The sequence below is a fragment of the Vombatus ursinus genome, unplaced genomic scaffold (genome assembly GCF_900497805.2).
Source record: "Vombatus ursinus unplaced genomic scaffold, bare-nosed wombat genome assembly UNPS02014858.1, whole genome shotgun sequence".
NCBI lineage: Eukaryota > Metazoa > Chordata > Mammalia > Diprotodontia > Vombatidae > Vombatus > Vombatus ursinus.
The window spans coordinates 2,284,555-2,299,554 of record NW_020954636.1 but is presented as its reverse complement, the minus strand read 5'-3'; the positions used below and the strand labels follow the sequence as shown (position 1 = coordinate 2,299,554).

The 15,000-nt window shown below is 40.1% G+C and overlaps 1 protein-coding gene and 1 pseudogene across 2 annotated transcripts in view; one reads left to right on the top strand and one right to left on the bottom strand.

The window, feature by feature from the left end:
* The window catches only part of LOC114027264, a 229,884-nt pseudogene that overhangs the window by 43,000 nt on the left and 171,884 nt on the right, over positions 1-15,000 (top strand).
* LOC114027265 (TRPM8 channel-associated factor 2-like) overlaps positions 1-15,000 on the bottom strand; it is a 41,352-nt gene that overhangs the window by 17,778 nt on the left and 8,574 nt on the right. For both annotated transcript variants that reach the window (XM_027841255.1, XM_027841256.1), the window contains exon 3: positions 1,932-2,128. In XM_027841255.1, coding sequence (XP_027697056.1) covers positions 2,090-2,128 — 39 coding nt within the window. In that variant the 3' untranslated portion in view covers positions 1,932-2,089. The remainder of the gene's footprint in view (positions 1-1,931; positions 2,129-15,000) is intronic.

Below are 15,000 nucleotides of genomic sequence, written 5' to 3'. Positions count from 1 at the left end.
CATTCTCCTTCTCTGCTTCCCTTGTCCTTGCCAGTTCCTTAAATTACTGTCTAATTTCTCTCTTTCTTCACTGCCAATATCAGGAATGAGTAATCAACCCTTGATGCCTCCGTTTCCCGGCCACCCCTTTTCATTCTCTGTAATTTGACTTCTCAACCAGTCTACTGAGAATCCCTTTTTCTCTCTCAAATTAACAACTACCCCCTAGCTCACAATTTCATAGACATCTTCTTAGTCCTTATTGTCCTTGACCCTTCTGTAGAATCTGACACCAGTGATCATCCATCTTTTTTTTTTGTGAGGCAATGGGGTGAAGTGACTTGCTCAGGGTGACACAGCTAAGTGTCAAGTGTCTGAGGCTAGATTTGAACTCAGGTTTTCCTAAATCCAGGGCTGGTGCTCTATCCACTGCGCCATCTAGCTGGCCCTACCCATCCTTCTTAATACTTCTCCTGCTGTCGCTCCCATGATACTGCTTCATTCAGACTCCCTACTTCACTTCTTCCTACTTCTTCGTAGCCTCTTTCATGGGTCTTTCTCCTCTAGGTGTCTCCTAAGGTAGACATCTCCTAGGGTTACGTCCTTAGCTCTCAACTCTTTATTCTGCCTTGATGATATTGTCTACTTCCACGTCTTTTTAGGTGCTTTCATGGGTTTCTCTTCTTCCTGCTCTCCATATTTTCAATTACTGTTTGTTGACTGACTTACAGACATGACTTCCAACTCTACATATTCCAGTTCCCATAAATTCTAGTCTCTCAATTTCAGCTGCCTTGATGGCTGTCTCCATTTAAATGTCCTGCCAAAATCTCAAAGTCAACATATTCAAAATTGCATTTATTATATTCTTCACAAAACTGGCCTAAGCTCTTTATATCCCTAGTTTTGATGATGGTATCATCACTCTCCCAGGCATCAAGCTGAAAACCTCAGTTATTTTTTTCCAGTTCTTTTGGTCTGCTGCTTCCTCCCACTTCTACCCCTCAGGATGTGACCAGTTGGCATTCCAGTCAAAGGCATGCTCCTGGCCATTGATAATGATGAGACTTTCACCTGCCTTCTCCTTCAGAGCATACATAATTACTTGCTGTCAGCTACGTTGCCTCAAGGGTTTGCACTGTGTGCTGATGAAAAATCTTTTAATTTGCTGTGAGCCAACACTCCATGGATAGACTGAAGGGTTATCTCTACCTCCCAGGCCTTCTTTTGTTGCTGAATTTGAAGGACAAGCATGGGTTTCTGAGATTTCTAAAGGATCAGGTGGGCACATCCAATTAGTTGCCAAGTCTTACTTTTACCTCTATAATGTCTTCCTCATCTGTTCCTTCTTTTCCACTCCCACATCTACCAACCTCATTCTTCCTTGTCTGGACTATTGGAATAGCCTCTTTACTAATCTACGCATCCCCAGTCTTTTTCAATCTATCCTTCACCAAACTGCTGAAGTAATTTTCCTGATAAACAGGCCTGATCATTTATTTCAGCCAGTGCCCTTTATATACACTACCTGCCAGCCAACCTTAACCACACATTATTCTTAAATTTCAGTCTATCTTCTTCTACTCTGCACATTTGCATAGAGAGGAATCGTGGCATGGTGGATAGAAAGCTGACCTTGAAACTAGGAAGTCTTGGAGTGTCACTTCGTACAAAGTGACCCTTGACAAGTCATTCAATTTCTTTGGGCACCTCTCTAGGCTAGAAGTTGCTGAGGTAGTGGTGATCTGCATTAGCAGAGAGAATTCCCTAACCTGGGAGTTTCCTATACATATGAAATCACCAGTCTAGTCCCTAACTCTCATCTGTGCCTCCAAGAAACCGTAGCATGTGCAGTGGCCACACCTCAGAAAACTGTCTGGGCAGACAGGCTAAACCAGGTTGACAGCATGTAACAGGTTTTAAACCTGTTGGTGAGTGAGGCGGATGCTTACCCCAAGCACATGAAGACTTCTCCTGGTTGATTGGGCAGACAAGAATAATGTGTTCCAACAACAATGGAGGAGGTTGAAGAAAGTGCCATGGATCACTTCGGGATTGGTGAGACATCTAATATGCCAGAGTCATCCACTGTGTCTTAGGCCATGATCAGTCACCTTGACTTTTCTCTTTCCGTTGGATTTTGATGATTCTGGAAGAGAGAGTGAGGCTAATGATTTTTGCAGCTCCATTTCACTTAAATTCAATTAATCCACAAATTAACAGCACTCATTGCTCATTTGTGATGTCATTCATATTCTTTGAAAACGAAGGACAAACAACAACAATAATGACAGCACGTATTTCTCTGATGCGTACTATTGCTATATGTTCATGTGATATGTTGTTAGTGGTGGCCTATACATTTGGTTATTGTATGCAACTCTATTGTGTGTTATATGTCACGTATATAAGGTACACTGTTTTTGTACTGAACTGGTGTTAACTCAGTTAGCAATGTGAACTATGTAACATGCCAAAGTATATTTGCTATTTAGCACGACGACAGGCATCCAAGTTTCTCCCAAGTGATTTGCAATGACTAAAATCTTTCCACTGAGGGGAGGATGTAAATGTATGCCCCTTTTTGACTTTGGTAAAGTTGAAAGTTATAGGACTCAAGGCACTGAGATGTAAGGGTAGGGATCTTTCAATTCTGCTAAATCATTCTACACCTCTTAAATGATTTGAGACTTTGAATAACTCTTTCCTCTCCTCTCCCTCTCCCTCTCTTTCTCATTTGCTCTTCATTCTCACCTCTCTTTTTCTCTCTTCATATATACATAGAAGAGAGATAAATATATACATTTTCATAGCGTGATAGCTATACGAATATAGACAGAGACATGAAGACAAGCTGCTATCCAGTAGAGTTAGTGAATGTGACCATAGGGCAGAGACTGCTTCAGTACCTTTTCCTTAGCTACTCATTTGCTAAGCAAACAGGAAAAATTGGAACTATGAAAACTAGGGAACCCTGAATTTTTGAAGCTCTTTGGTGATTATTTAGCATATGGTCTTTGCCTAATTATGGCCTAGCTTAAAGAGATGAAGACTACAGAAGTGTTCTGGATATTTACTATAATTTAGGGTGAAGTCTATACTCTGGATCCAGGAAAAGCTGTTAAAAGGAGAGGCTATATCTCTCCTACCTCCTTGCCTGGTGACAAATCTCAAAGGAGACCTGAAAGAACAGAAATAGAGAGTCTTCTGATAATCCTAACCCAAGGATCTCTGCCAATCCTGAAAGAGCACTGTAACTCTTTTGCTAAATGAACACAGAAGCTTTCCAGAAGAGCCTGAGGTGGAGCTGGTGGAGACTATTAAAGGGCAAGACCGGTTAATCAAGTGGATTGACCCATTCAGCAAAGATTCTGGGGTCCATGAGGAGCAAACCTGGGTGAACCCCACCAATCAAGCAGAGATACTATGCACCATTGGGAGCTAACCCGGACTAGTAGCAGAGCATCATCAATGCTTTGTCACCACATTCTGCAGCAAACTTCACCAGGAATCTAGAAAGAAGGGATATCAAGGCTCTGGAGTCCCAGGCGTGTGAGTTGTCTTGGGCACATGCAAATCTTCCATGCAATCTTACTACTATTGTACTTTTGGTTTGTGCCCATTTTCCCCACTGGAGTCTGTTTGGGGAAGAGTACGTGGCAGGTTGTTTATGTGGGGGGAGAGGGAAGGAATTGTAACTACTGCTTTCTGAATGTCATTTGAGTGATGCCTATGCTGAAAGCTAATCAAATCTGCTAGTTGATTATTAATGGGAAGCACATTGATTGGGGCTTATATGCTCAAGGTTAGGAGTGGCTACTCATAGAGTTAACTCTTGAACCAGAGGTGGCAGTTGCCATTTTGGAATGCAAATTTTGAGCGCGAGTGCAAACTTGGGGAATGGCTCCAGAGCAGATGCTAAATGTGATTGTTATTCTCTTTTCTACAGTTAGGTGTTTTGTGACTTATTTTACCCACTCATTATTTAGGATGTTATTACACAGCCTCCACTTTAATGTGTCTTTTGTGTGTGTAACCCTGGCAAATAGAAGGGGTGGGTGTCAGAACAGAGACACAAAAAATAACAAATTCTAGGTGGAGCCAAGGTTTCCATCTCAATTCTTTGCTCTAGATCCCTGCCTTTATTTTGTTTATGTGACTAACAATAAATCCTATGTACTTTGAGTCACCCAGTTGTGAAGTATAATACCCAGAACTGAATAGGGCATTCCTGAAATGGCCCAACTAGGACAGAGTACAGAAAGACCATCATCTCCTGAAATTTGGACAGCACTTTTGGATGTTAGCTCTCCTTCCTAGATTTTCATCAACTATATATTTGATATACATGCTCTCATTCATAAAATGGTAAATAATAAAAGACTGGGGATACTTCTTGGCTCATTCCAATAGAGTCTTTCTTTAAAATTGTCATAGAATTATTTGTTTAATCCAAAGGTTGGCAAACTATGGTCCTTGGTCCAAGTCATCTGTTTTTATATAGCCTACCACCTGAAAATGGTTTTTACATTTTCATATAAAATTTTATTGTATTTGAGATCATAGGCCACACAAAAGCTATAGTTCATTGACCCATAGTTTAATTTTTGAGTCTGATCTTTCAACTCATTCTAAATCCACTTAACTGCGCCTGTCACACAATCCATAATTTCTCAATCTTGTGCACAACAATGTCATGACAGACCTTAAAAAATTCTTTTCTTAAAAATCTAGGTAAAATGCACACCACTAGTATTTCCTTGATCTGACAGGCTAGTTACTCTGTCAAAAAAAGTTCAAATGATCTGGCCAGATCATACCATGAAGAAACCATATGATCACCTACTGGTCAAAATCAGACATCTAGACAGGCAAATATTTAGCATTAGTGATGGGCAAGGAGTAGAAATTTCAGCAGATGAGCATAGCACTACTCTAGAGTAATTTGGCAGGTGAGAGGCAGATGGAGAAGGCAGGTTGTTGTCATCAGTGGTGACTGGCATTAGTAATAAGTATTAAGTCCTAAGCAATGGGGTTGAGAGTGAGACTGTATTACTAAGATGAAGTAGTGAAAACAAGGAAGTGCATCTTAGCCCCAAAGAGACTGGGGTATTAGATAGGGCACCTGATTAGGGAATCAGTCATAGTGACATACAAAGGAAAGAACACTGAATTTGGATTCAAGAGTACTGGTTTAAATACACCAAAAAATAAGGTGGTGAGAATTCTTTTAGTTGGGATATCTGGGAAAGGGCTTTGGAAAGAGGTAGGTAGCACTGGTGCTGAGCTTTGAAATAAGAGAAATATTTCAACAGGCAGGGTTGAAGAGGAAGTTTATTGGTGATCGTCCTGGGGTTGAGGTGACTTACCTTATTACTCTAGAATAGGTCAGCTTTTGAGTAAAATAATATAAATTTAGAGCTGGAAGGGATCTCTCAGGTCTTTCCAGCTCTAAATTGATGCTCTGCAATGCCTCATTTTGTGCAGGACAAAACAAAGGCCCAAAGAGTCGGGACTTACCAAACACATATTAAGTAACAGAATAAGAGTGCCTGGAAGGAAGGAAGGAAGAAAGGAAGGAACAAATGAATGAAGGGAAAGAAGGAGTGAAGGAAGGAAGGAAGGAAAGAAAGAAAGAAAATATATGAAAGAAAAGTGGAGGGGTAAGTCAGAAGAAAAATAATTCTTCTGTTTTCTTGGAGGTCTAACCATTCGTTTGACTAAAGTACCATTCTTATGAAATCAAGGATAAAATCAGAAGAAATAAGAATAAATAAATAATATCTGCCTTTATCCTTTGACCTTATGACATTCTCTCTTGTATGATATTTATTAGTAGACATTCCCTGCTGCCCTCTAGACTATAAACATCCAGAGAACAGGGACTTGTTCTCTTTTTTTCTTCTTTGTATTCCTGGTATCAATTCTAGTTATTTGCTTACTAAATGTTTGTTGCATTGTTGTTGAACTATTTTCTTCTTGGTGATCTAGTACTGAAAGAGGAGATTAAGATCTATCTTGTCATAAGGAAGAGAAGGTATGGCCCATAAGCCAGGAAAAAAGATCTGGAAGGAGCACAGCCAATATCTGACTGTTACAAGTACTGTTGATCTATCTTCATAGAGCTTCAAAAACCAGAGAACATGCCAACATTGGAGGGAACAGGATTGTCTGCCCCTGAGTCCTTATAGTTATGCCAATGGGAATTGTCCCTGGAATGGGAAAAACTGAAAAAGAAAAAAAAAAAAGGAGAGGCACAGTACAAACATGAAGAAACCCAGTGAGTATAAATATTACAAAGAAATAGAAAAGCAGAGAAAAAAGTGGGCAGCAAAGCTAAGGTTTAAGTTTTCTCTACCACATGAGGAAAATAGAGAGCACAGATGTGAGAATGGGGTGAGAATAAATGAATGCCTCCTCCCTAGCCTGCTGACATCCCAAGATGTATAGAACCATATGCTTTCAGAATCGATTGATAATCTATACTGAATCAAAAGAGATGGTCTCCATGGGATTCAGACTGGATATAAAATTTGGTCATCAGGTTCTTTCTCTTTGAACTAATGTTTGAGAGAAATATGAGGGGACATTCATAAAACAAATAGGCCAGGTAAAGTCAAAAGAGCATTTCAAAATGGAGGAAATTGAGGGCAACAGAAGTTAAGGGACTTCTTAAGGTCAAACTAGTAGCAAGTTGCAGTCTGGGATTCAAACCAGGACTAGCAACTCTAAACTGTTCTGATTCCAAAACTAGCATACCTTGCATTGTACCACACATCCCTCAAGATGCCCAGCTCATCACATAAGGAGGCTGGTTTAGTGGATCTAATGTTCCTTTACCTCTTACATTCTATGATTTATCCTAAGCCAAAATTGCATTCGTGGATCAAGTAGGTTTTAAACATGGGGCATAGACTAGAACAGATGATGGTAACAATATTGGCAAAGCACAAAGTGTAGGATTGTTAGCAATTCTTTTTCCTCCCCTCCCCCTCCTCCTCACCCCATCTCTACTTCCAGGACAGATTTTACTAAGCGAATCCCATTGATATCTTCTCCATGTAGGTAAAGGGTTCATTTTTTTTTCAGCCAAAGACAAGGTTTATTAGAATATCCATCATATCAGGCAGATTCTTAAGGAGTCTGAACATTAGTGAGCTATTTGCTAGATTATAAGAATCTGAGCAGTGGCTAGATTTTAAGAATTTGAGCATCTTAATGGAGACAAGATGGACTTCACATGCAGAAAGCTAGGAGTGGCCAAGTAGTCTGAGGTGACTGTGAGGTAATAGAATGTCAGGGACCTGGACCACATGGCCAGGGAGAATGGAGCCTTGCTAGGATTAAGGATGGGAAGTGACTGGGGGCCATAGGGAGGTAAAACAATGGAGGGCCAGGCTAGATGAAAGGTAACAGAGAATTGGGAGATAGGGCATAGGCACAATGAAAGGCCAGTTGATGGGATTATAGCCTCCAGGGAATGCCAGAGATTTGGACATGTGGGAAAGTCCAGGGTTTTTTTGGGGGGTCTAGATACCATCCTCATCATCTCCCCCTCAAAAAATGGGACTCAAATTCTTATGGGGTAAGGGGTAAAGGTCTTGGCTTCTGAAACTGCTTCCTGCTGGCAAGGGGCATAAGAGCTATCCCTGCCTCAAGTGGGTCCCAAAGAGGAGATTGACTGGAACATAGACTGAACCCAGGGAATGATGGAGGGACATTGGCTGGTACATACTGTTTGCTACCAACTGTAGGTGAATGATCTGGAAGACTCAAATCTGACAGAAAAGACTGCAGAGCCCAGATAAAAAGCAGGGACTAGATTTGGGGCTCAAATATGACAGGATAAAACATCCTTAGCTGTGTTTGGATTCAGATAATTCAGTTTTCCAACCATGCAGTATCAAATCCACCTCATAGCCAGACTCAGGAATAGGCAGGTGGGTAACATTCCCTTTCAAAAGAACATAAGGGGGAAACTGAGCCATGAGTATCCCATCTTAGACTAGGGCTACAATTGTCCTCTCAGCTTTTCCCAATGCTGAGTTCCCACCAGTATCACATTGTCTGAATAGCTTGTGGCATTTCTCTCAGATGGTGGATTATTGATTATCGATGGATTATGATCCCCCAGACAACTCAAAATAAAGGCCTATGAGCTTTTATTTCAAACAGCAAGTTTCACTAATCACAGCTTAGGAAAAACTTTTCCAGGATTTATACATCAAATTTAAATTTGTCCTGGTGTAAAAAGCCAATTGTTAGAGATTATTTCTATCTACTTGCAAATTCCCACCAGGACAAAATTCAAAAAACCTTTTTGGCAAGTTCACACATTAAAACAATAACCAAGAATAGCCAAATTATTTTAGCGGTAACCAAATTATGAAAAGTTGTTTGACATAACTGATACAAAAAGTTCAACAATTTGAAACTTGAAACAAACCCATTACCAATCAGGCAACTTCAGTTTTGTTAAATGCATTTCCAAATTACTGTACACAGATAATCAACATCTCATCATTAACAGTTAAAGCTACAACTTTAAAAAGAGTGTGCTTACCCAAGTTCAGAGGATGGCTTCTTTACCTTGATCAGGATGTGCTAAACCTGGATAATGCTTCCAGGCAAAGGTTTTCCTAGGGCCCAAGGCCTTTGCCAGTGGGCCCATGCTGTAGCTGCTGCCCCTCCCCCCTCCTTCCTTTTCCCAGGTTGGGGAGGGCAAAAGCAAAGGTGAGGGGGAAAGGCTGAAACTCTCTTCTCCTATGAGAGGGGTTAACTGATACCCTCTTGACTCAAGGGAAGGAAGTGACCAGGGTTATAGGGAGGTGTTTCAAAACTACTTAATGATCAATCACAAAACCTCTAGAATCTGCCAAGGTATTTTTAGCTGTCCTAACTTTGCCCTGTAACCTCCACGAAGGAGGATTCAGGGGTGTCTAGGGAAGGGAGTAAGTAAGCCTCAGGGAACCAAGAAGTACCTGCAGTTTTCCCAGCTCCCAAGCACCTAGAGAATTGAGAGAAAGGACATATGCTTCCTGACAGGGAGTCTGTCCTTGTCCTCTATGCTGCAGGAGGTGTACCCAGGTCCATGGCTTTGAACTGAACCCGTGGACCGAGAGCCTGAGTGCGTCAGGCTGAGTTTGAGACAGCCCTGTAACTGTCTGCCTGAACAGCACTTCCAAGCCTTCCTAGGTACTTGGAGAGTGACCCCAACTGCAGGGCAAGAAAGAAGGGGGGCAGGCTTACATATCTTCCAGTCTTGGCTGGAGAAGAACTTGGGATTAGGTAGTTTTCCCCATATAGGCCACCAAAATGTTAAGGTTTAAGAGTTCTGTGGTGCTGGGACCCCAAAATCACAACACGTGGTTCCTGCCTAAAAGAATTCGACCCAAGACTTCTTTTAGCCAAGGACAAGATTTATTAGAACATCCATTGTATTGGGCAGACTTTAAAGGAGTCTGAACATTATCGAGCTATTGGCCAGATTATAAGAATCTTAGTAATGGCTAGATTTTAAGAATTTGAACCAGAGCTCATTTTTAATGAGCAAGCAGAAGCGGCTTTCTAGTTTCAGCAAGAGAAAACTAATGACTGAAATTGAGAGAACAATATGGGAAAGGGGCTGACATTTGCATGGGCACCCAGGCTGTTAGAATAACTAAAGAAAAGTTTTTAGGAAAAAAGAAACTATACATAAAAAAAATATACTGCTTAAGGATAGCAGGAGGACAATTATGGTATGAACAGAGAGAGAGAGGACAAAGCAGGCCGTGGAGGGTTGGGTGAAGGATGAGTCTGGTAAAAGACAGAACTCTCAGTCTGGATGAGATATAGAGAAGACATACTTCAGAAAACACAGACCTGTTGGTAGAAAAACGTGGAGATCCCAGCTCAAAGAGTAGGCTGGACTCATGGGTTAGACAAATATCTCCAGATCCAGGGAAATCATTAAGATCAGTCATCCAAGATGAGAAACACTAGATTATCATGTTCATCCTCCCTGATGGCAGGCATTCAAACCAGGGCTGGAAGGCTAATTAAGATGTCAAATCTGCTGATTCCAAATCCAGCATCCCTTCCATGGTAGCTCATGTCCCCCAAGATGCCCACCTCACTACTTGGAGGCTGGCCTCCTTTGCTTCTAATGCTAGCCTGAGCTGAATCATAGACTTTTCCGTATTGTTTTTCAGGAGAGCAGGAAGAGACCTTAGAGAACATAGTTTCCAATGTTATTTGGAGCCACACGGTTTCTGTTTCATTCAAGAATTGCTTCCATGCATATAACCATTTACTGAAAGGAGAGAAAACAGGACCAGGAAGTGAGACATTTTTCTTCTGAGACCAGGCCACAAGAGGGCGCCCTAAGACGAAGGGAAACACTCCCCCAAATGAAAGGGAAAAAAAGGTTTTGTGCTCCCATGATGATAAAATGCCACTGTTAATGTGCTAAAACCTTTTCATAAAATAGTGGGCACTTGCTCTAGATGTGAGAGTTACTGGAAGATATGATAAGAGAGCCAGGAGGCCTGGGTTCTAATCCTGGCTCTGCTATTATTTAGCAGTATGATTTAGAGCAAGTCATTTATCTTCTAGGCTATAAAGTGAGGAGGATTGGGCTAGATTGTCTTGAAGGTGCCTTTCAGGTCTCACATGCTCTGAACGTGAGGCTTAGAATTATACCAACAACTCAAGTTACTAAGTAACAATAACATAGAAGCAGCAGCAGATGAAGAAGAAAGCAGCTGAAGAAATGAAACCAGAAGACATCAGAAGAAACAAGAATCACAGGGCCATGTAGACTCAGAATTGGAAAAAAAAAACTTAAGAGCTCCAACTCCCTCATTTTACAGATGAGGAAACTGAGGTGTAAAGGAGTTTCGTGATTTGTCCAAGACCACACAGATACTATGTAGCAAAGCCAGCATTATAAAATCCTGTTTTATATCCAGCATTATAAAATACTCTAATATTAATTATGTATTATTCTATTACACATATGATATTATTATAATACTATATTATATACAGTATCAAAAATACATATGCCATTATAAAACTATTATAAAGCTCAGGACCCCTGCCTTGCCTCATTGTAGGCTAATAGCATAATTCAGCCCAAAGAATAAACAGAAGTAAACAGAAGAAACAAGGAAATTGAAATAAGAAGAAACAAGAATAAATAAAAATTTTCAAAACAGTTCTGAAAATATGTGAGAAGTGAAAATATGTGACATGGATGACAGGGACATTCTTCTGTTTGAATTCCTCTTTATCAGAAGAATGTCTTAATTCTTGAGAATATCAAGGGATATTCTCCAGTACAATGCTTGGCACATAGTAGGTACTTTTTATTTTTTTACTGAAAAGTGAAGGCTACACTGACTTAGGGCTATGTGAGTCTTCCATTAATTTCACTGGCATCACAACCTTCATGTTGATGCCCTGAAGTCTGGTGGTACATATTTATTTATTTTTTTAATGCCTTTATTGTGTCAGATGACAATCTGTTGCCACTGCCCATCAATTTCACCTTTGCAGCATGTCTTGAAGATGCCTCCTTCTCTCCTCTGACACTAGAGGGCAAGCTCTCATCACCTCATGCCTTGAATACTGCAACAGCCTGCTAGTGGGTCTGCCTCAGGTCTCTTCCCACTCCAATCCATTCTCCATTCACCCACCAAACGATTTTCCTAAAGTACAGCTGCAACTGTCACCCCTCTACTCAATAAACTCTAGTGGCCTCCTATTGGCTGTAGAATCAAATACAAAATGCTCTGTCATTCAAAATCCTTCATAACCTAACCCCCTCCTACCTTTCCAGTCTTTTTATCTTACTACCAGGCATGTATTCTTCATGCCAGTGACATTGGTCTCCTGGTTCTTCCATGAACAAGTCACACCCTTTCTCAGCCCTGGGCATTTTCTCTGGTTGTCTGTCATGCCTGGACTGCTCTCCCTCTTCATCTCCACCAATTGACTTCCAGGCCTTCTTTTTTTTAATTAATTAATTTATTTTTAGTTTTCAGTATTCACTTTTATAAGATTTTGAGTTATTTTGAGATAAGAATAGTGTAGGTTATTTCCCTTTTCTAATGGTCAGCTTCAGTTATATTGTGAATTCTCCTAAAGTGAGGAACTATGCTCTTCCTTTCCCATTTATGCAGCCTTTGGTGCTGGTCCAGGCCTCTGTAATCAGTGATTATTCCCTTAATCTATGGCTTCCCTCTGAAATTGTCTCCATTTTATCCTGTGTAAATCAATTTTGTACTTGGTTGTTAACAAGCTGTTTTGCCTTATGAGAATGTATGGTCCTTGAGAGGAGAGATTGTCTTTTGCCTTTCTTTTTGTGTTAGAATAATGCTGGCACTCAATAGGTACTTAATAAATGCTTACTGTGGGACTATTGTTTCCCTATTCATGAAAGCTATGTACCTCTTAATATGGGCCAAGATGACACTGGCTTCTATGGCTATCGCATCACACTTTTGAATAAAAATTTGAGTTTGTAATCCATTCTAATTTCCAGACTTTTTTTGTCTTATCATGTCTCCTGTCTCTTAAGGTTGTGAAGTTGAGCTTTGGTACCCAGGTGTAGTTCTTTATATTCATCTCTATTGAATTTCATCTTATTATATTCAGTCTACTGAGATCTTTTTAGATCCAAACTCTACTGTCCAATATGTTAGTTTTGTGGCATCTTTAGTTTTATTAGCATAACATCGAATCTTTATTCAAGTCATTGTTAGAAACAATCCTTGGAGTACAGGACCCAGAAGTACTCCATTGGACCCTTCCTTCCTCACTGATGTTGCACCGTTACCAACTATTCTTTGAGTCTAGACCTTCTAACTAGTTTTGAATTCATGTTATTGTATTATCATCTTGTCCATATCTCTTCACCTTTTCCACAGGAAAAATATGAATTACTTTATCAGAAGACTTGTTAAAATCAAGGTGAGCTCTACCCAGGAATTATCTACATCTACTAATATAGTAATTCTATAAAAAAATGAAGATAATTTCATAGTTTGGATTGGAGTGTTCTAAATGAAACCATATTGGCTCCTTGTAATCAACACTTCCCTTTGAAGAGGTTCAACAATCATGTCTTTAATGATTCATTCTAGAATTTTCCCAGGAATCAAAGTCAAAATCTGAAGACTCCTCTCTTTCTTTTTCTTTAAATTAACATGCTTTATTTGTCTTTCTTTAATCTCGTGGTACTACTCCTGTGTTCCACTATCTTTCAAATGTCACTAACAACAGATTAATAATCACCTCGGATAATAATCACCTCATTCAGTATCCAAGGATAAAGTTCATCTAAAAATTCACAATCCTCTTACTTTTATCAGGTACTATTTCCCTGTTAATTATTTCTGTTCTGTCATTTCCAGTGCAAAGAGCATTCTCATTGGCAGATAAAACAGAAGCAAATCACAGACAGAGAAGCTTTGCCTTCTTTTTATTATTTGACATCATTGTCCTATCCACTACGAGCAACGGTCTTAACCCTTTTTCTATCCTTTTTTCTCTCAACATAGCTAAAAACAAACATTTTTATTACTCTTAGTTTTGCTTGCTGGCCTCAGATCACTGGGGCTTTAGCATTTCTGACATTACATTTATAGCACTACACAGTAAATTTAATGTAAATGGGGACAGGAAAAGATGGGGGAAACCATTTTGGAAAATGTGACTGGAAACTAAAAAATGAAAGAGGCCAAAGAGATGTAGACCATTTAGAAGCCTCATAATAATGGGTGATGTTCATATGGCATTTTACATATGTTTCCTCATCTGATTACACAACAACACTGTGTGATAGGTGTCATTTTTACCCCCTTTTTATAAAGAAACTAAGACTCAGAGAGATGCAAGGCCAGATAGCTTTTAAGTGTGAGGCAGGATTTGAAATCAGGCTTTCTGATTCCGGGTCTAGAGCTCTATCTACCAGACTATGATGCTTCTCCTTAAGAGGAAGAATACTGCAGATAAAGTGAGCAATACATAATATTTTTTGACGGGATTCTACATGTCAATCTTGTTGTTGAAATGTCATTTGAGTCGTGTCCTACTCGTTGCAACCCCATTTGTGGTTTTCCTGGCAGAGTAGCTTGCCATTTCCTTGTCTGGCTCAATTTACAGATGGAGAAACTGAGGCAAACAGGATAAAGTAACTTGCCCAGGGTCACACAGCTAGTAAGTGTCTGAGACCAAATGACTGGTACTCCAACCACCACACCACCTTTCTGCTATTATCATAGCAATCTACCCTCACTGGGAAAGCAAAGATTATGGAGAATGTATGTTATCTGTATGATGACATGCATCTGCATATATAGCCCATTGCATTAGTCAAAAAGATTGACCACTAGGGGGTGAATTTTTTGGCATTAGTGACCCACAAGATAAAAATATCAATCAGCCTTCAGCTCTTCATGAGCAGGGCCTAACCGGTTTTACAGCACACAAGTGCTCAACTTGGGTAATGAGCTCACCCCAAAACTGAGTAAGAGATTGAGCTTGGGCTAGATTGATCAGGAAACTGGAGTTCTAGACCCTTCATAGCATGATTTGGAGAAAAGAACACTGGCTGTTTGATCACAGAAGCTGGTTTTGACTCCCCACGCTGCTATTTAAAAGTTGTGTGGTGTTGAGCAAGTAAGTTGACCTTGGAAGAAGAGCTTAGGTTAGATGCTAATTTACCTTGTAGTTCTATATTTGTGATTCTTTCATCTCAAGATATCATATCAGTGGCAGAAGAATGAGAAAATGTAAGTAGGGATTATATGATAGGCATCTGAATGCAAGGGTAAAGTAGGCCTAGGGAGCAAGAGGGCAGGCAGTGTCCTCCATGTTTGAAACTGGGATTCAGAGATCATAAAAAAAAAGAAAGAAATCCCCTACACCAATGCTAGAATTTCCCTGGATCAGTTTCTGTTGTATTGTTGCTGGGATTTTTTGAGACAGGGTATCCCTATCTTGCCTAGACTGGAAGTGTGATGATCACTCACA